General features: G+C 33.3%; 1 protein-coding gene across 2 annotated transcripts in view; it reads left to right on the top strand.

The window, feature by feature from the left end:
- The window catches only part of LOC145243478 (clavesin-1-like), a 173,038-nt gene that overhangs the window by 113,935 nt on the left and 35,561 nt on the right, over positions 1 to 23,542 (top strand). For both annotated transcript variants that reach the window (XM_080106416.1, XM_080106417.1), the window contains exon 5: positions 2,947 to 3,131. In XM_080106416.1, coding sequence (XP_079962542.1) covers positions 2,947 to 3,131 — 185 coding nt within the window. The remainder of the gene's footprint in view (positions 1 to 2,946; positions 3,132 to 23,542) is intronic.

Raw genomic sequence — 23,542 nt, 5'->3', positions numbered from 1 at the left:
TCACCTCAAATTTCGTTTTAATTTTGGTTCGCTGAAATTATTTCAAGTAAAGAACATTAAAAACTATTTCAAAACAAAAAAAAACATGAACTGGACTTTTATTGATTATGGTAACATTTATTTCTTGTATATTTATGTTTTCGGGTAGTCGTTTGTTGGCTTTTCTGCTAAACACTCTTACTAAATAATATCGACAAAATATCGAAAAACAAAAACAGTCTTGAAAAATAATGAAGCTTTACTTACTTTAGTAAAATAATCTGAAACAGCAAAATGGAGTATTAAAAAAGTAAACACGTAATTACTTTAGTTTTTTAAAGCAAAGAATCGATATAAATATGAATAGGAAGAAAATGGTGCCCTTTTCAAGCAGCACAGCTTTGTTTCAGTTTTACAGTATTGAACGGTGTAGTATTGCGCTGTCGGATTCAGGGTTGTACTATTGTAATGTAAAGAACATGCAGAAAGGGTTGTAATCAACTGAATTCCTTCTAGTACACTGACAAAAAAAGCTTAAACAGATATATAAATAAAAATAAAAAGTTTATGTAAATGTTTTTAAAAAGAAATGTAATCATGTGAGCAGGATTTTTTCCTTCTTTTGATACGATAACAAGTAACGTTCTTGTTTTGTATTATTTATCTAAAGAGTGCCACGTGCAAGTGTAGAAGGAAAAAAACAGAGTTATGCAAAATTTGTGTCGAGAATTGTCTAAAGTTCTTACTTTTTTTGGCTTTTACTTTAATGAGAATGTGAATTTATGAGGTGAATTTATTCAACACAATATGATTCAACTCAAAAAAATAAATAAAAGCGAACGTGAATTAAGATTAAAGTTAAGGTGTTATGGTGGACCCTCACCCCTTTTAAAAAACCTTGTTAAACTTTGTGACATATTTACATTCTATGGAGGTCAGGCGCGAACGAACACCCAATAATTTTATTATACCATATTTCTTCAAACTGAAACATAATTATCAAAGTATACTTATGCAAATAGATATGAAAAGTCTTTGTTAAAGTTTGTGCCATATTTCCATGGAGTACAGGCGCGAACGCAGACCCCACAATTTTATTATACTATCCCTATTTAAGTTGAAACATACTTATCAACGTATTCTTATGTACATCTATATCAAAACCCTTGTAAACGTTTTTTTTTTCATTTTTTATTTCCATACTTTGTGGACCATGCACGAACGCAGACCCCACACTTTTTATGAATCACCGTTCTGCCAGATCAAACATACCCATTCCTGATCCTCGATACATCTTCTATCATTATATGTAATCAGTTTTTTAAAATAGTCAACCATATAGGAGCCTATTCGTGACCACAGACACACACAGACACACACACACACACACGTTCAGCATTATATTATAGATATAGAAAATAAAATCAAATAAAAATTACAATGAAATTTACCAAAATGATCCAAGATGGTAAAACTAAAGTATATTATAAATATTAAAGAATTAATATTTATAAAGTAATCTCAACCAGATGTAAAAGCTCGATAAAACCAAATAGGAGATAGAGCTTATAATATTCATGCATGTGAAATCAACTTTTTTCTCCACCCTATTCCCTCTGCTTCACTTTTTGTTATCAAGTAAGAACTTTGACTTACTTTCAGTTTCATCAAATACTTTTGCAAGCAAAATCCCATCCTTGAAATTTATAATCTGTTTTTTTTATTTATTTGTTATACATATATATATATATATACACGTATATATATATACACGTATATACATATATATATATATATATATATATATATATATATATATATATATATATAACAAATAAATAACAAAAAAAAACAGATTATAAATTTTAATATGTTGACCATTCTACCGTTTATTTCTTTAAGTATATATATATATATATATATATATATATATATATATATATATATATATATGGATTTTACTTGTGCAAATGGAAATTCAATTAACTTTCTTGAAGTTATATTTTTGGATTTTACCGTCATTGGATTATTTATCTTTCACCAAACTGTCCATTCACGTGTAATTACCTTTTTCTTCACACTATTCCCTCTGATTCACTTTTTCGTTATCAAGTAAGATCTTTGACTTACTTGTTGTTTCATCAAATACTTTTGTATGCAAAATCCGATCCCGCATTTTGCTAAATCCTACCCTCTGAAAATCAGAAAAACGTTTTAAGAATGACAAGTGATTTTAGGAAACTGGGATTGTAGATAAAAGAATTGGGAATATGCTTTTATGGTGAAAGTTCCAAAATTTACAAATAAGAAATATTAAGACCTAATCATGAAAAGATACTCTGATACTGCAAACGGCAACATTAGAGAAGTCATGTTATGATGTCATAACATATATATATGTATATATATAGAGCCACACCAGAAATAAACTTCCCAGACTCTCCCCCACAAGTTCCTTAAACTCCAAAACTAGAACATTACCGACATACCAAGCGCCCTCTCCCACCTTCCCCCCTTTGTTCCGTTCCTCTCTTTCTTCCGCCCTCCTCGCACCCCCCCCCGACCTCATTCACTCTTTCATCCCATAATAACGAACATTTCTGTAAAAGTCTGAGGAAGCTACAGACGGCCAAAAGAACGGCCGGGTAGCTGAAACAATAATGTAACTTAACAGAAAGATACGGTAATAAAAAATAAAACGTATATATATATATATATGTATATCCTATAGTGTCATTGCGAAAAAACAAACAGGCAAGAATACAGACGTATTATAATAGATAATATCTTATATAATTTTTCCAATGTTTTTATTGTATATGACAGATTAATACAATCTGTCATATACAACGATACAAAGCAAAATTTAATTTGATACCTTATATTATTTTTCCAGTAATTTTTGTTGTTGTTGTTATTTGGTAAATGCCAGATTAAATATGACAATTACTTGTTCTTTACTTTCAGATTTTCATGCATGGAATCAACCTAACCACACTTCATCAACATATCCATAAAGAAGTTCTTCCGGCGGAATTAGGAGGGCTGGAACCTCCCTACAACAATCAGTACTGGGCCAAACAGTTAATTGGAGATGAAAACTTCAGTTTTGGAGACAAACACATTTACTGGCCAAATCACGGAAACTTTAAGTAAGTGCTATTATTTTTTTATGCTTATTTGATGCATGCAGAAAGGATGGGGGCCGACAAAACAGTGGCTTCACATATGCAAATGATCTCCCTTTCTCATAATATTTCACAGTACTAGGACTTGTACTTGAGTTTTGAGGTTATACAATCAAGGATTTGGTTCACCGCATTGCCAGATCTCTGCTCTCTACTGCTAGTGGGGCCCATTCTCAAGTATTGCCAAGGATAATCAAAGAACCTAAGAAAATCATACACCTGAACCTAATAAAAAGCTTAGCTAAGTGGTTGACTATAGTTGTGAGCAATTCAAAGGCTCCATTTTCGTTAGCTGATAAACCAAGGTGTATGAGAAGATGCCACTCCATTCCAAAGATTATTCCACTTACCCTTGATCCTCTTCTTATAATACTGATTGTTTAATAAGGAGGCATCAAGTGTCACTTTTAAGTCTTTGGTATGACTAAACTGAAGATTGAACCCCAGTTTCCAAACTCATAAGCAAACATTCTTACCATTATACAAAATGAGTCAGTTAACAATAATAGAATTTGGTAATAAGCTATAGACAAGGAAAATAGAGATTTAAATTTTGATATTACAATGGGATTGACTGATTCAGCATAGATGACTGATTTGATGTATCTCTATATCATTCAGAAAAGAAAGCAATACATATATCTCGAGGTTTATATAGAGATGATGTTTTATTATTAATAAATTATAGCAATAGAATTCTGGAAACAAAATGGCATTAAACAATTTCTTTAACAAACTATAACTAAAAATATAATAAATGTTAATAGTAAAATAGTTAATTTCATTGACTTAATGCTTAATTTGGGTGATATCACTATAAGAAACAACCCATAATCTATGAAAAATGCACTAATCCTAAACATATCGAAAAGAATGTCTACATTATCGGCAAACATTTCTTGATTATAAGAATTATTATATTGAGAAGGAGACAAATTTTGTATAAATATAACTAACCAAAATATAAGTACTATATCTTAATGAAACACCTCAAACCATATCACATAATATAGCACTCAATAGACCATAGAAAAATAAAACAAATAAAAATATAAATAGTAACAATGTAAATACAAATCATATAGCACTAGCTCTCTATAGATATATATTGACTTTGTTCTAGACAATAGAAAAGAACTCTGACAACGACAGCATCAGAGTAAATGTAATCAACAATAGTGAAATTAAGATGAATAAAATCAATCTGGTTTAATCCACCTTATAGTAAACCTGTCTTAACTAAAAGTCCTAAGGAATTTTATCAAATTATCGATAGGAATTTTCTCAGAAAGCATAAACTAGGCAGAATTATTAACAAAAATTCTATTAGATTATCATATTGAAATTTGGGTACTCATGCACTTATTGATCCGTGCTGAAATAATAACGTTATTATTTAGAAAGCCATTCTTAACATGGGGACAGGAGGGTATTATGTACCTATTCTCTACTTTCACCTAACAATTTAATAAAAACAGATATTGTAAAACTTTAATTAAACTTGAAAATGCTATTTAGAAAATAGCGCGGATCAGTAAGTGCACTAGCACTGAAATTTGTATTTCAAGATATGCTGAGATGGATAAGAATGTATTAACTTTGCAGCCAACCACATTGATAACCTCTGCTGTCTCAATGCAACTGTAGACGTGCAAATGATTGAGAGAAATATGTATGGTTTCTGAAATAGTTTATGAATTCAATGTGATGAAAACACGATAGAGCTGTAAATATATAGGAACAGCTGGTACTATACAGAATAATCACCTGATTTTTATAAAAAGCAAGAAAGAGTGCTCTGAATTCTAATTTTAAAATTATGAAATTCTAGTTTTGTAAGTGTCCCTATTTACTTGCCCCTCCATGAGGACAAAGTTAGATAAAAGGTCGGTTTTTGATATGAGGAAAATCCAGCTCTGCAAAAAGGAGAATTCTAGATTGGAACAAAAATAAAAATTGCTTACACTGACTAAACAACCCCGTTAAATATTTAGTCATGTCGGCCACCAGTTTTTAGGGATGTGCTCCACATCAGTTTTGGCATTTTACTTTAGGGTGTTTTGTAATGGGTGAAGTATTTTTGAGATGAACCGGATTCAGAGAAATATTTTCAGTGAAAAAGGTTTGCCGGTTTTATAATGAAATGTGAGAAAAACGGGGGACATTTTATAACGTAAATAATGTGTTCAGAAAGCATTTATTCACAAAAGAGATATTGGTGCTTTTACATAATTGGGACGAGATTTTGTAGTCAATAAATGAAGTTTTTAGATAAAAAAACATTGGTTTCAACTGATTTTTTTGTCAATTCTAATAAGTTACAATGGTAGCTTCCAAATTATGCAGTCGAAATTACCTGAATATTACTGAATTATTTAAAAAACAACTTTAATCATGTTAGTAGTTGAAAAATTGCTGCCATCTTTGTTTAATTTGAATGGAAAATTACCCCCCTATTAGATTCTCCTGTGTTTTACGATCGCTTTCATGAAATTCTATTTTTTTTATTTTCTTTAATAAAAATTTTTCTACCTTATCAATTTTCGTAATTTTTGGATATAATCATCTTAAAAATACAAAGAATACGTAGTCACCATTGTTTTCATGTGAAATTCAGTATTATGATTTTCGAAAATCTTGTTGCAATTCTGTAGGAGCGCCGAGATATTTTATATATGTTTTAAAAGGAAAGTTTTACAGCAATAGGAAAACATAGAATTTTGTGAATATATTTTAGAGTTCTTGTAAAATCAAGGGGGGATTCATTAGCTGAGACATTGACGAAGTCTGAATTGATTAATTAAGAATTGTACATTGCAGGGGCCAGGGAAAATCGTAATCAAAACTTCTGCGCTTAGTTATAAAAATTATAATTCACTGAAAATTATAATTTATAAAAGTAAAATGTTCTTTTGATTTTGTAATAGTGAGTTTAGTGAGAATAATTGGAAAAATTTCAATGAATAAAGTTTATGCAGATTGCCAGACGATAATTATTGTATACGTCTGTATTTGTGTGTGTGTGTATGTAAGTGGAGAGATGTTGTAGAAATTAACGTTCAACAGAGGTGTGCCCAGTGACACTAATCCATAGACTCCAGTCAACTGGGTTCCACTGGTTTACTGAAGAAAAATCTAGCGCCGTGTTTACACATTTTGATTTTGGACGTCGAAGTGTAAACCTCGACCACAACAAATGATTAGATCCTATGCCAAAACAGAATGTGATAAAAATTGTGTATAGGCGATAAAAAAATAGATTTATGTTGTTTTCTTTTGTTGTTTTTTAATATTATTATATGACGAAATATTTCAAGTTAAAATATATTTAGTATTACATGCATAATACTAAATAGATTTTAACACAAAATGGTTCCTCGTGTAATAATATTTAGAAAAAAAAAACAGCATAAAACCTTATTAGATGAAAGACTCTTATTTGGACCCTGTGTAAGAGGGATAGACTAGTGGTAGATGCACCAGCGGAGATGTGGCAACAATATCCATGCATGAGCGAATGATGATTTTGTAGAGATACAAGATAATTTTCTAGCATGGTAGAGAGAGCCCACCTTCTTTGCAGCAGCCATAGCAATGTCTTCGATGTATTTTTTCCAATTCATGTAGTCTTTGAATGTTAAGTCGAGGAGTTTGTATTATGAACTGTCAGATAGTGTGTTATTAGTTGTGGCTATTGGTGCTTGAGAAGTTTCTTATAATAGATAAAGGAAAGGTGTTTAGTCTTAGCAGCATTAAATGTTATCATCCATTAAGTCTCCAATCCACTTCAGACTGAAGACCATTTTCTAAGGTTTCAGCCATTGTATTGTATATGTATGCATTAGTTTTTCCACTCATGTCTGTTATAGAGTATGGTGTCATCAGATATACCTATCTCGGATACGATTTTATCAGGGAAGTCATTTATGAATATCAAGAATAATCTAGGGATCAACCCCATGAGATGCGATGGATATAAGGGTAGCTACACTTGTAATTGTGAGACAAGGGTTGCACAAGCACCAACCACACTTCTTCTGAATCGGCACTGCTTGAATCCAGTCACAAAGAGGGTGCTAGACGACTGGAAACAATCCAGAGATAAATGGAGAGCACATACAGCACCTGGAGTTTTCAAATGGTCACCCATTTTAGTACTGACCAGGCTCAATGTTGCTTAACTTTAGTGATCTAACAGGAACCGATGTGTCAATGTGAATTATGCCGTATAATACTGAGTGTTTAATAATCAATTCTTTGATTATCCTGAGGTACACTTGCATTAATATTATATTCTTTGCAGTGAAAATCGCTGTAACCTTTTTTTTTTACTTGGGAATCATCACTTATCAAGGCCCGGAGGCCACTCGTGGATAAGGGTTAATGAATGTAAGGTGGTAGTGTAGTCATCGTTGATGGTGTAAATTGGGTAGAATTTGATTATTTATGAGGACGGCTCAACAAGAACTTGTTTACATTGGATTTGGAGTCTACCATGTTGTAGTCAACCGGGAAGCAGGCCAGCAAAACAGTGTTTCACAGATGGGCAGTTCTGGGAAAGAAGCTTTGTTCATAGAATCTGCGTTAGAGAGTGGAGGAAATCGTATATAGTGGTTGTAGCTAGTCGAGTGTTTTTTTGTGGGTAGAAACTTACAGTTTATAATGTATTTTGTTATTGTTTTGCTAAATAAAAAGTAAGCCTGTGAATAATGAATAATGAATGTTAAGGACATACTTGACCCTTAGAAGATTATATAGAAAAGTTTCAGCTTCAGAAAACCTAACATATTTTCCTAGACTCTCATCATCATCATCATCATCATCAACATAACCACTGCTCGCTAGGAGTTGTCACACAGGTCATCATCAGCGATCACTTACTGATAATAACAGGTGACTTACTACAACACTTTGTCATAACTAGGTCTATGATGACAGAATATTCTTATCATTGTTTTGATTCCTGAGTATATATCTGATACAGTTAAAGTTAATCAACCGAGAACCACATCACTCTATATAAAAGCATATCAGATATCAACGGATACACACTCGAGAGTCAAAACAATGAAAAGAATATGCTGTTGTCCTAGCCCTAGTCATACCTCTATTAGTAGTCCCTGGAAGAGTCCATCTACTTCTGAAAAAGGGTAGATCATCATCATCATACCCTGACAGTAACTGTCTTTATTTACTTGACTTGTCACGAGGGCAAAATTAAACACAGGGCCGGTTTTTAATGTGGGCACAGTCCAGCTTCACAATAAAAAAAAAAAATTGCCTAAACTCACTGAGCCATACCTCCTCAGCTGTGGTACCTTAGGCCATATTTGACTCCTACAAGATTACAAATGAAAACTTCATCTCCAGAAAACCTTACATTTTTTTTCTAGTCTCTTTTTTTTTTTTTTTGAAATTTCTAAAAAAAAAAAAAAAAAAAAAAAAAAACCCTCAAGTGCATTGGCTTAAATTTCAGTTTTACCTTCCAAACACCTGCATCTCATTTTGCTTTGTAATTAGAAGCCATCCCATCATCGCTGTGCGCTCCTGTTGCTTTAGAAACGATTCCCAACACCCCACCCGCACTCCCACGCGCCTGTTCTTCTTCTCTGTTGATAAATATTTAATGGTTATCACGCTGCCAACTTCCTGCAATGGTCGTTTCGCAAAGGAAATCGGATATTTCTTTTTTAGAATGTCACGTGAGCATCTGTTGCTGTCTTTGACAAGAAACACGATTCCATGATGTTTTTTATGTTGACGTTTTTTTTTGTTTTTTTTTACCCAACCTTTGTTTTTCCTGTTTAAAGTTTGTAATAAAATTATATAAACATGTTTTTTTTTTTTTTTCCCCCAGTTCTATTACTGACACTATAACCAGAGGCAGATTCAGGTGTCTGCCGGGGGTGGGGTACTTGGAGGGATGGTATTTGTGATATTTTATATCCTTACCAAAGGCAAGAACCTTTTTGACCATCTGCCATGGTTGTGCAGAAATTCGAAGCTTAAAAAAATAGAAAATAATATCAACTACAAATTAGTCTATATCACCATCTTTTCTACAATAACTACTACTACTGCTACTATTTATTTATTTATTTGTTTTCTTACTCACTAGGAGTTCTCATACAAGTTTTCATCAGTAATTGCTTACTAATAATAACCAGTGGTGCTCCCTGGAATCTGAGTGACAACAAGCCTCCACATATTCCCAGTACTTTCCACCTCTTTCGATAACCATTGCAAATGACTTTATTGCGTTATCGCAAAAACTGCTTATCATTTATTTATTTATTTATTTTTTTTTTTTGCAGACAATGATCGTGGGTCGTCTCTAGGATGGGAGGGTGGTAGAATAAGCCTTCAAAAGGTCTCAGAACTCTCCACACTCACCCAGTGGAGGTCTGGTTTGTGGTAGCTCTTTCAATACTCCTTGACTGTCCATGACTATTTCGTACGGTCTTAACCGTGGCTGATGCTTTCTTTTTTTGGTAGTGGGGGGGGGGGCAGTTTATAAAATTTCTTGCAGTATAAGTTCCCTCAGGTTCACATGCTGTTCTTTCCATATTTTGTTCTGCGTCTCCTATAGCTTCTATATGGCTGGTTAATGTTCGTAGTTTATGTAGCTTGTTAATACTCTGATACAGTCTAATATCACAAGTGCATTTTAGATTTTTTTTTTTTTTTTAACAAAGGAATCACCACTTATCAAGGCCCGGAGGCCACTCGAAGATAAGGGTTAAAGAGTGTACAGTGGTCAAAAGGACAATATCATAGTAATCTTTAGAAGTGTAAATTTGGTAAAATTGGATTACTTAAGGGGAACAGCTCATCAAGAACTTGTTTACATTGGACTTGAAGACAACCATATTGTAGTCAGCTGGAAAGCAGGCAAACAGAGAAGAATTCCACAGGTGTGCAATTCTAAAAAAAAAAAAAAAAAAAAAAAAAAAAAAAGCTCTGTTCAAAGAATCCATGTTTAGATGTAGGCACAGATAAAGATTGGGGGCAACAATGTTTTATCATTGCAGAAGCAAAATGGCCCAGCATATAAAATCAACAGTAGGTTCTTTGATATGACAGAAGCGCGTTCAAAATGAATGTTTCTGTTTAGAGCACAATTGAACTATGATACTTTACTTTTGCATTTTAAGCTTTAATTCAAGCCATTATATAAAAATGATAATAAAAATTAAGAAATAAAAAATAAAATCAACCGTAGGTTCCCTACAGTGCAGTGTAGACGACAGTATATTGTGGACTAAATCATTTCAGGGAGGTATGTGGACCTTCTTCTTGGTGCATCGTGGTAGGTTCCAAACTAGAGCAAGGAATCAGTCGATTTGATTGAAAAGTGGGTGATTTCGTCAATTTTGATAACAGTAAAAGCTTTGGAAGTGTGGAACATTTGTTCATCCTAATTCAATTCTGGGCAACGTCAGGTCTTGATACTAGTATATATATATATATATATATATATATATATATATATATATATATATATATATAGTAATTTATAAAATATATATGGCGATTAAGCTACACTGAATATTCTGCATTTCATCCAACTATAGGATTCGTCAGGCTTTTGCAGAAAAAGTAGCGTAAAAAATGTGACAAAACGCATATGGTCTTAAAGAGGGAAGAAAAAGTAGCGTAAAAAATGTGACAAAACGCATATGGTCTTAAAGAGGGAAGAAAAAGTAGCGTAAAAAATGTGACAAAACGCATATGGTCTTAAAGAGGGAAAAATAGAAGCCTGACGAATCCTAGAATGGATGAAACGCAGAATATTCAGTGTAGCTTAATCGCCATATATATTTTATAAATTACTAACTAGCTCTACCTACGTATTGAGCACTTTTGAAGTAAATACATAAATCTATACTTTCGTATATTAAATTTATGTGAATAAATGAAGTAGTTATATATATATATATATATATATATATATATATATATATATATATATATATAACAAAAAAAAATGTATGAATCATTTAGTCATGGCCATTGGTTAATGCAAATCATCAGATGACTTTAGTATTTTTTAAGCTTCCAGCTTTATTGCCATCATTCATTTCTGGTTCTTACATAAAAGGGCAGTACAAAATTATGCCGATCGTTTGACCATCAAATTTTTTCAGGAAAAATTTTATTTTTCTGTTTTTTTGTTTTTTTTTCTTAAATGATTTGTATTTTTGTTTGGGTTAGTTGATTCATTGCAGGCGGTGGAGGGAAGGTGAGCTCATATTTGCAAATGCTTTTTTTTTTTTTTTTAATAAGTTATTCTGCAATACACAACTACGAACGCATGTACCTCTCCTGTACACAGTCTGTCAACCACACAAACGCACCTCACCGTCTACATACATGCACCCATACACACATATGCACAATAGTCTCTCTCTCTCTTTTTCTGCCTGTTACACTTCCCCTGTCTTTGTATGTTTCACCTCCTCTCCCCTCCCCTCCCACCTCTCTCTCGTTTGTTCTCTTTGCCTGTTTCTCACTCTCTACCTGTCTCTATCTTTATATCCCTACTAGCAGCCCGTCCGTCCTCGTCTGGTCATAAAATATGGATAAATATTATATTTTAATCTAGGCAGATTTCGTATTGATTATTATAGAGGCAATTCTATATTGATTATCATCCAATATGTAGTAATGATTTCTAAGTATATAAAAAGAAAAATATGACTTGGGTGTCATCGGCTAGAATCGAAACCAAAATGTTTATCACTCCAGACTTAGTCATTATCTATTAATCCAGCATCGTTACCATCTGAGCTACCGACAGATGGACACAAAAGGTTAAAAAATAAGTGATTTCGAACTATGAATGTTTAGTTTTGCGCATGCGTAAAAGTAAGAGCAGAAGTAGCAGCTTTATTCGTCTTACCCTACCAAGGTCGACTAGGTTTTTTTTCTGTTTGTTTGTTTGTTTGTTTTTTTTGTTTTTTTTGTTTTTTTGCAATTTAAACTCCTCGGCAGCAATTTTCACCAGTTAAAAATAAAATCGAAATTGTTCCACAGGTTCAAATCCCCTTATATATCAAGTTTCAAGTCTGTAGACTAATAATTTAGAGAGGAGCTCGGTAGAGACTTCCCACACACAAGCAGATAAGGTCACTTTTTTTTTTTTACACAGGAATCATCACTTATCAAGGCCCGGAGGCCACTTGAGGGTAAGGGTTAATTGGTATACATTAGTCAATGTGATTATAGCGTAGTAAACATAAGTACTGGAATTTTTGTAAATTGGATTACTTAGGGGGACGGTTCATCAAGAACTTGTTTACATTGGACTTGAAGACAATCAGATTGTAGTCAGCTGGAAAGCAGGCCAACGGAAGAGAGTTCCACAGGCGTGCAGTTCTAAGAAAGGAGCTTTGTTCATGGAATCTACATTTAGATTTAGGCGCAGATACTATATATATATATATATAAAAAGTTTATTTATACAAACATTAATGGCTACATATGTGCATACATGTTTTTGTAATCACCCGTGCTAAGGGAGATTACGTCTTCAGGACATGAATTATAATGCACTATATAGATAATCAATAGACCTAAGCTTGATATTTAAATGAAACCAATCATCTAATAAAGAACCATAAAAAAATGAATAATTAATAAACGAAAGAACATGAAAGTTAGTTAAGCTTTATTTAGTCGCTTGTATATCATGACTGAGTATATTAAGAAGTTTGTTTTAATAATTTTTAAATAGAAAAAGTAGGCTTTTAATATTAATGTCAGTGCAACAAAACTCAACTCTATATAGGTTATAGATTGTATATATATATATATATATATATATATATATATATATATATATATATGTACCACACTGTACTCCAGTGTGGAGCGATAAACTTGTCACCCTAAAGAAAACAATACTACAGCTGCATTTTAAAACTGTTATTGTATTGAAAAAAAACAATTTAGGTAACTTGATTATGTAGTAGAGCTGACATCTATTCAATGTAGCCGCCTTCAGCCTCGATTACCACCTCGATATGGGTTCGTAACTGGGAGCATCCCTTTTCTACAAGCACCAGCTGAAGCTTGATGAATACTCGGCGGATAGTGGCGACCAGGCTGGCTTTGGTGTTGTGGGTGGTCATGTTGGTGATGTTCTCGACATATGACCAAACAAAGTAGTCCAGTGGGTTCAGGTCGAGGGAGGAAGAGAGGGGCTAGTGATAGAAGGGTACAAAGTTGTAGCACTCCTTCTGAAGCCAAGCCTGATTGTACCAGCGTATCATCGCACTCTTCAGCACATCCAGGTACAATTTAGTGTTGACTTTCAAGCCGATTTTGAAGGTGTGAGGTAGCATGATGTGACCCTCATTTGAAACCACACCAAAAACTATAACTGTGGCTGGAAACTTTGTTGAGCTGTGCCCTCAAGCGTTGACCTGTCCGGATTTGCATTTTGAAAGTGCTGGCAATGGTCCTGTGGTCATAACTTGGATCGGTAGAGAACATGAGTTGTACAGTGGCACATCTCTGATCTCGCTCGTTGAACATTGGGTCACTTTCAAACATGATAGAAGGCTCCTATCGCTCTTAGGATTTAACTAGTAGATGGTCTGCAACTAAAAAAAGAAAATCGGTTTTCATCAAACGGAAATAGAATCATGTCGTCTTTTCTAGTGCAACAATTTTATCATTTCACTCTGTACTACCTCTCTACCTCTATCTTCTCTTCTCTCTCTCTCTTATGTGCGCACGCTTTCTCTCTCATCCACCTAGAATTCCTGATATATATTATAAAAAGAAAGAATTAATTTTTTAAGACGCACATGTATATATGAATGCTTGTAAGGAATACTTTTTGAATGAAAGAACACAGATTTTTTAACTCCCCCACTCCATCTCGATGTCACAAATTTGGTCCTTCATAACCACAAGTGAATAATTATTGCAATATATTTTTTTTTACCAAGACCTAAGGCCATATAATATATGTCACGTTTCTGAATTTTTAAAATGAGAATTGGTTGTTCGTATTATTTGGATTCATCTTGAATGTCATTTTCACAATGTTTCGGTCGATGTAACTTCCAACCTTCTTCAGGTGTATCTTCTCAAACTCGGAAATGTTTTTGTCAAACTCGAGAATTTGGACGGAATTTCGAACTCAACCCTTTATTTACTACATGGAGGTAGCATGCTCTCGTTCCATCAACCATGACTGGGTAGAAGTCCTAAATAATTCTCAATTGTATTTTTCGGTCGCCCACACTGAGAATTGAACCTTCAACCTTCAGGAGAATATCACTTTTACAATTGATTTTTTTCCAGGTACTCTAACCGCTGCGTCACGGGTCCTTGTGGACAATTCTGTCCAAATTCCCGAGTTTGACAGGAACATTCCCGAATTTGACAAGATACACCTGAAGAAAGTCGGCGGTTACATCAATCGAAACGTTGTGAAAATGACACTCAAGAGAACAGTAGTCCGACGAATCTAAATATAACGAATAATATATCTAGTTTGTGAATATATCTTTGGTAGTTTTATAGTTTTATCCCAATACGCATACGTCTACTGTATAGAATTTGAATGTTTACTGGAGAGTTTGAATGGTAGTTGAAATTTTGAATGCCTTCTAGGCATTACTCTCGACTGTCTTGTGTTTGTTTGTGCAGACGTTTTTCAGGATATACTAACACGAGTACATTTTCCTTTAGAAATAAACCCGACTCAAATATTAAAAAAAAATGACATAGTATCCAAAACCCAAATAAGGTCACCTCGATATGACTACAAACTAGTTCATACAAAGAAAAGTTATACACTTTCTCCTAGTGATAAGTAATGACTAGGGCTATGACAACAGCATATTCTTTTCATTGTTTTGACTCTCGAGTATATATCCGACATAGAGACAGTTAATCAACTGAGAACCACATCATCCTAGCCCTAGTAATGACATTAAACTGGATACACCACAAGACCAGCATTTTAGGACAGTTAACCAATATTTTTTGCAGTGGGAAATAAATGCTGTAGATATTTGGAGGGATGTACTTTTTTTTTTTTTTAGAAAATCATGCATGCTATTATGATCTGGCCAGTTGAATTTAGGAGTAGTTTATAAAAAATTATTTAACTGCCCTTAAAAGTTAAAATAGGCTGGAGTGTTGGATTATTTTTTTATTAAATTTATATATGAAACTGACCCCACGGTTAAAATTCTAAATTAATTGTGTTTTTGATTTTTTGTCTTCTTATCTGCCAAGGTATTCAAGGTACTAATCTGTAATCGCCTGTAAAAGTATAATCTCATTTTTTTAGGGGGAAGGGATTTATGTGAGAGTGTTAATCTACAAATTGATCAAAAAATCACCCCCAAATGAAGTCTTAATGCAAATACAAGTCAAAAAGTTTGATAAATTTCTGCGTGATCAATGAGATTTGAGGTGTCATTATCAGTATTTGTAAGAAACACGGCGATTTCATTGGCTAATCAGGAAAATTATCGGTGAATATTGGAAAATGACTTTTATTAAAAGAAATCAATGAAATTGGTGAAAAATTCAATTTTTGATTTTTTACAACCCAGGCCGATAATTGCCGTAATTGAATAACCAGTATTGACATTTGTAGGACAGAAGCTATCGATGACTGAAGTCGACCAACTGGCTTACCTTACATTTTATATATATATATATATACATATATATATATATATATATATATATATATATATATATATATATACGTATATATATATATATATATATATATATATATATACGTATATATATATATATATATATATATATATATATATATATATATACGTATATATATATATATATATATATATATATATATACGTATATATATATATATACGTATATATATATATATATATATACGTATATATATATATATATATATATATATATATACGTATATATATATATATATACGTATATATATATATATATATATACGTATATATATATATATATATATATACGTATATATATATATATATATACGTATATATATATATATACGTATATATATATATATACGTATATATATATATATATATATATATATATACGTATATATATATATATATATATATATACGTATATATATATATACGTATATATATATATATATACGTATATATATATATATATATACGTATATATATATATATATACGTATATATATATATATATATACGTATATATATACGTATATATATACGTATATATATATATATGTGTAGATACATATACATATATACATGCATATATATGTGCATACATATGTATTCATACATATATGTACATTATACAGATATTATACATATATATACATGCATACATACATATATAAAATAAAATACATATTAGATACGTTTAAAGTCAAAAATACATACATTTATATATATATATATATTTATATATATATATATATATATATATATATATATAGTAAGTCATAAAATATATATGGCAATTAAGCTACACAGAATATTCCGCGTTTCATCCACGCTAGGATTCATCAGGCTTATGTGACAATTTTGTGGTTGTCTTGCGTTTTTATATACGCACCTTTTCTTGAGTTTTTAGTTAGCTAATCAGCTTTCTAGTATCCACTGCACCCTTCATAATCGACCAATGAGCAACCAATCCCTTACACAAAATTTTCAATAAAAATAACCTAAAATTATCCTACAGCTGCTGTGAAAATTTAGAAATGATAATTAAAGCATATAATAACAAAATATTAAATAAAAGCAATGAAAACAACAACAACAACAACAACAACAAAATAAACAATAAAAAAGTGGACACCATGACAAAAATATTACTAAAGACACATATGTAACTAGTAGAAATAATAATAATAATAATAATAATAATAATAATAAACCAACTCCGAACAACAACAATCATACTAGAAATAAAAATAAAAATACTAATAATGAACAAGATAAATGCAACTGTAGATACCGCACACTTTGCCCACTTCAAAATAAATGTCTAACCAAAAGCATAGTTTACTAGGCCACAATATTTGCGAAAGAAAACCTGAATAACAAGAAATATTACGTAGGTATGACATCCTTAGATTTTCAAACTCGATATTATGACCACAAAGTACATTCAATAATAAAAAAACACCGCATGAAAACAACTCTAGCAAACAAATACTGGGAACTCAAGGAAAGTGGATGTTCGCCGGTAGTCGAATGGAAAATAGTAAGACAAGCAAACACATGTAGAGACCTAGATAGTCCATGTAGATTATGCCTTCAGGAAAAATTTGCTATCCTGTACTTTAAAGAACCCCAACATCTATTAAACTGTAGGCGAGAAATAGCGAACAACTGTGTTCACAGGATAAAATTTACTCTAGGATAGAGATACAAAATAATTTTAAAAACTAACAATAACAATAGAAAATAAACAAATAAAAATAAATAAATAAACATGCATATACATAAACTATCACACAAACACACACATATATATATATATGTATATATATATATATGCTAGCAAAAGTACCCGTCGTTGACTGGGTTCAAAACCAGCCTACAGAAAATGGACTCTGATTTATGAAAGTATGATAGGTTATGAAAAGGAAGGGTTGTAAAGAGATAGCTTCAAATTTGGAGGTATCAAAACTAAAGCAAAATATGATGAAAGTAAAAATAAAAAAGATAAACCCCATAATTTATTATACCATACCTGTTCACACTGAAACACTTATCACATTATTCTGTGGATCTATATTAAAAAACCTTGTTAAACTTTTTGACATATTTCCATTCTATGGAGGTCAGGCGCGAACAAACACCCCATAATTTTATTATACCATATTTCTTCAAACTGAAACATAATTATCGAGGTATACTTATGCAGGTAGATATGAAAAGTCTTTATTAAAGTTTGTGCCTATTTCCATTCTTTGGAGGCCATGCGCGAACGCAGACCCCACAATTTTTTTTTTTTTTACACAGTGGTCACCACTTATCAAGGCCCGGAAGCCACTCAGGGATAAGGGTTATTGCAAGTACATTACGTTAGTGTGGAGATTTGATGAAGTGTTTACTTAAGGGGGTGGTTCATTAAGAATTTGTTAATGTTGGACTTGAAGACATCCAGGTTGTAGTCAGGTGGGAAGCAGGCAGACGGAACAGAGTTCCACAGGTGTGCAGTTCTAAGAAAGAAGCTTTGTTCATGGAATCCACGTTTTTATTTAGGCACAGATAAAGAGTGGGGGAAATTTTTCACAGTGGATTCAGCTAGACGGGTGTTTTTCATGAAAGATTGGCGAGGGGGGACCAGAGATTGGAGTTCAGACGAGCACCTGCCATGGAAATAACGATCAAACAAGGATAGGCTCGTAACGTCTCTTCTGTGGGAGAGAGGTTGCAGGGTAGAGAAAAGGGCATCCCCCACTAAGCCACGAAGTCTATTTTGTACTCTGTCAAGGCAGGATAGGCTGTTTTTAGCAGCTCCTGCCCAGATATGGCAGCAGTATTCCATCCTTGGACATACTTGGCTTTTATATAGATAGAGAATTGCATCAGTAGTGAGATATCTTCTGGAGCGGTAGAAGGATCACACCATCTTTCCAGCGACCTTGGCAACAGACTTGATGTACGTGTTCCATTTCAGATCAGGAGTAAAGGTCAAACCCAGAAGCTTGTCAAAACATGGGGCCTCTCCCAGACGAGAGCCATCCATCCCAATTGATGCCAGATGGGGATCAGAGCATTGATGATGTAAGGATAGGAGTTTGGTTTTAGATGCATTAAAGGTAACCAGCCATGTCTTCCCCCCCACTGAACCATGCGCTCGAGATCAGAGGAGAGAGAATCAGAGAGAACTTTGTCATTTACAGCCTTTGATGTGTTGCTGTAGATGGTCGTGTCATCAGCATAGATGTCAAGGAATAATTTAAGTATGTGTTTAGGGAGGTCATTGATGTAGATCAGGAAGAGATTTGGACCCAGGATTGACCCCTGAAGGACTCCAGCATTAATACTGCAGGCCTCCGATTTTTATCCATCGACCACTACTCTTATGAGCCTATCGGAGAGAAATGATTTAATGATTGAGAAAACATTTCCAGTTATACCGTAGCTGGAAATCTTGTGAAGTAGACCCGTATGCCATACCTTGTCCAAGGCCTTTGATATGTCAAGAGCAATTGCCCTAGAGAGGAAGCCTTTGTCAAGAGATTCACTAATCCTGTGAGATATAACCGTCAGCACATCTGCGGTAGATCTTGCAGAGCGGAAACCATATTGTGTGTCACTAAGAAGGTTATTCCTGCTGAGGTGGTTGACTATTTCTCTATTTAATATGGATTCCAGCAACTTACTCATAACACACAGGAGACTTATTGGTCTGTACTGAGAGGGAGATGACTTATCACCTGAATCCTTAAATACAAGGCAAACTGATGAGGTCTTCCAGGGAGTTGGAAAGCACTTCTCCTTAAGGCAGCGCTTAAACAGTTTCATAAATATGGGAGCAAGTTCTGGTTGAAGCTTTTATAACACTATAATTTTATTATACCATCCCTATTTAAGTTAATCATCATCATGCCAGATCAAACATACCCATTCCTGTGTCTCGATACACCTTCTATCATTATATGTGATCAGTTTTCTATAATAGTCAACCATATAGGAGCCTATTCGTGACCAGACACACACACAAACGTTCAGCTTTATATTATATTATATATATATATATATATATATATATATATATATATATATATATATACATATATATATATATATATATATATATATATATGTATATATATATATATATTTATATTTATATTTACAGACCAGCACATAAAAAAACATTTAATCTAGATTTAAAATAGGTCAGGACACTAGATATCTACGCTAAAGAGCACACACAAAGGAACAGGTCAACCGGAGGTCAACTGGACATTTGTCCTGTAAGTGCTTGCTCATTGGCTGATTAGGAAGGGTGCGGTGGATACTAGAAAGCTAATTGGCTAACTAAAAACTCAATAGAAGGTGCGTATATAAAAATGTGAGACACCAAAAAATTCTCACATAAGCCTGATGAATTCTAGAATATTCTGTGTAGCTTAATCGCCATATATATTTTATAACTTACTACCTAGGTCTACCTACGTATTGAGCACTGTTGAAGTAAATACTTAAAGTTCACGCATAAATTTATATTTTTGTATATTAATTTATGTGATCAAATGAAGTAGTTATATATATATATATATATATATATATATATATATATATATTCTAAGTCCTTCACACCTCTCCTGAGTCGATATTGTTTAAATACCAGTGGCAAGTGAAGTGTATGTACAGGAAACTGGAAACAAATGCCAAGATAAGTGGAGAGCACATACAGCGCCTAGAATTCCCAAATGGTCACTCATCTGGTATTAACCAGGTCTAACGTTGCTTAACTTCGGTGATCTGATAAGAACCGGTGTGTCAACATGATTATGCCGTATATATATATATACATATATATATATATATAAACACTGAGGAAGACCGAAGGATTGGTCGAAAATATGTGCTTTTGAAAGGAACATTCTTGTTTTTTTCAAAAGACTTTTTGTATTCCTACGCGGCAACACATAGGAAATAAATATAGAAAAGATATAAACATTTATATATTTTTTGTATTAATTTTTTATTCATTAGTCCTCGCGCGAAAGAGCAGGACACAAAATGTTTTAAATAATAATAATAGAATAACAATAACAAAGACTTTCGCTTGCGAGAACTACTATTGAGCGTAACCAGTTATACAGTCATTTTGAAATTTTCATCTCTATTTTTCTCGTTATCTACTGAATATTTTTAATGAACCCTATATGAAATATGTTCCTTATTAAATTGTAAAGATTTTCTAGTCTGAAAGAAGTTTTCAAAAAATTTAATCTAAAAAAAGTTATTTTAAAGTTTTTGTCAAAAAAATTCAGATTTTCTCATTATTAAGACATGTATGACAAAGAGGGAGTTGCAAAAAAGTGTTGTGGTGGGAAGAGAAATACAAACTGAAACAGAATATTCAGACCTGTAATAATACAAAGAGGGGGCTGCAAAAATGAGTTATGGTATGAGGAGAAATACAAACTGAAATAGAGAGTAGAAGATTTTTTGTAAATACATGCAAAACCACATTTATTTTTTTTAAATTCAAATTAATAAATTAAATAAAATATAATCTTAAAAAGATACGACACAAGTTAGAAAACCTTTTTATTCAAGGCATGAAAATGGTTAAACAAAATGTTTTTACCATAGGCTTTAAAAATAAAGGTACAAGATTCAATTTGAAATTTATTTATCTTCAAAGTGCACTTTTATACATTTTACAAAGTAAGGTATTAAATTTTTATACCTTACTTTGTAAATTTTATAAAAGTGCACTTTTTTTTCTTTTTTTTTTTTTACATAGGCGTCACCACTTATCAAGGCCGATAGGCCACTCAAGGATAAGGGTTAAAGAGTGTAGGGTAGTCAAAAGGACAATATAGTAATCGATAGTAATGGAAGTTCGGTAAATTTGTTAACTTAAGTGGAATGGCTCATCAGAAACTTGTTCACGTTGGACTTGAAGACAACTACATTATAGACAGCTGGAAAGCAGGAAAACGGAAGATAATTCCACAGGCGTGCAGTTCTAAGAAAGAAGCTTTGATCATGGAATCTATGTTTAGGTTTAGGTACAGATAAAGAGTGGGAAAAATTATTGATAATGTTTTCAGCTAGTCTAGTGTTTCTTGTGAAAGTTTGGCGAGGGGGGACCATAGATTGAAGCTCAGTTGAACACTTTCCATTAAAATAACGATAAAGCAGAGACAAACTCGCAACATCTCTTCTGTGAGATAGAGGTTGCAGCGAAGAGAAAAGGACATCTCCCACCAGGCCATGAAGTCTATTTTGAACCCTATCAAGGCAGGACAAGTCTTTTCTAGTAGCTCCTGCCCATATGTGGCAACAGTATTCCATCCTTGGACGTATCTGGCTCTTATATAGATAGAGAATTGCATCAGCAGTGAGATATCTACTGGATCGATAGAAGGATCCGACCATTTTTCCTGCGGCCTTGGCAAAAGATTTGATGTACATATTCCATTTAAGATCAGGAGTAAAGGTCAAGCCCAGAAGCCTGTCAAAACTTGAGGCCTCCCCAAGATGAGAGCCATTCATTTTAATTGATGCCAGATGGGGATCAGAACGTTGATGATGTAAAGATAGAAGCTTGGTTTTAGATGCATTAAAAGTAACCAGCCACTCCTTTCCCCATTGTACAACGTGATCAAGATCAGAGGAGAGAGAATCGGAGAGAACTTGGTCGTTTACTGTCTTAGATGTGCTACCATAGATAGTAGTGTCGTCAGCAAAAATGTCTACGAATAATGTAAGGATGTGATTTGGAAGATCATTAATGTAGATCAGGAAAAGAGTTGGGCCCAGAATGGACCCCTGAAGGACTCCAGCATTTATACTGTGAGCTTCTGATTTTTGCCCATCAACTACTACTCTTATGAACCTATCAGAGAGAAATGATTTAATAATTGAGAAGACATTTCCAGCTATACCATAGCTGGAGATCTTGTGAAGTAAACCTTCATGCCATACCCTATCAAAGGCCTTTGATATGTCAAGAGCAATTGCCCTAGAAAGGTTGCCTCTGTCAAGAGATTCGCTAATCCTATGAGATATAACTGTAAGCACATCTGCTGTAGATCTAGCAGAACGGAAACCATATTGTGTGTCACTAAGAAGGTTATTTTTGCTGAGATGGTTGATTACTTCTCTATTTAACACAGATTCCAGCAACTTACTCATGACGCACAGGAGACTTATTGGCCTGTACTGAGAGGGGGATGACCGATCACCTGAATTCTTAAATACAGGACATACTGATGAGATTTTCCACGGTGATGGAAAGCAATTTTCCTTAAGACAATGTTTAAACAGTTTTGTAAGTATGGGTGCTAGTTCTGGTTGAAGTTTTTTGAGTACTATAATTGGAATACCGTCAGGGCCGGTTGCTTTACTGGAATCAAGGTTTTTGATTAGCTTGGCAACATCACATACAGATATTTGTATATCACATACTGTGTTTTCTGATACAGGAGGAAATATTGGGGGTTGGCGGCCTTGGTCGCAAAGGGTAGAATTGGCTGCAAAGTTCTTGGCAAAGAGTTTGGCTTTGTCTGATGCTGACGAGATTAACTCAGGTCCATTGATGATAGTTGGGATAGAGCACACGCTTCTGTTCAGGATTCTGTTTGCAATTTGCCAAAACTGGTGGGAACCAAGCCGCTGCTCAGCTACTTT

This window comes from Euprymna scolopes, chromosome 22, assembly GCF_053919585.1.
Source record: "Euprymna scolopes isolate OS-2025 chromosome 22, ASM5391958v1, whole genome shotgun sequence".
Taxonomy (NCBI): Eukaryota; Metazoa; Mollusca; class Cephalopoda; order Sepiida; family Sepiolidae; genus Euprymna; species Euprymna scolopes.
This window is presented reverse-complemented; position numbering and strand designations above follow the sequence as displayed.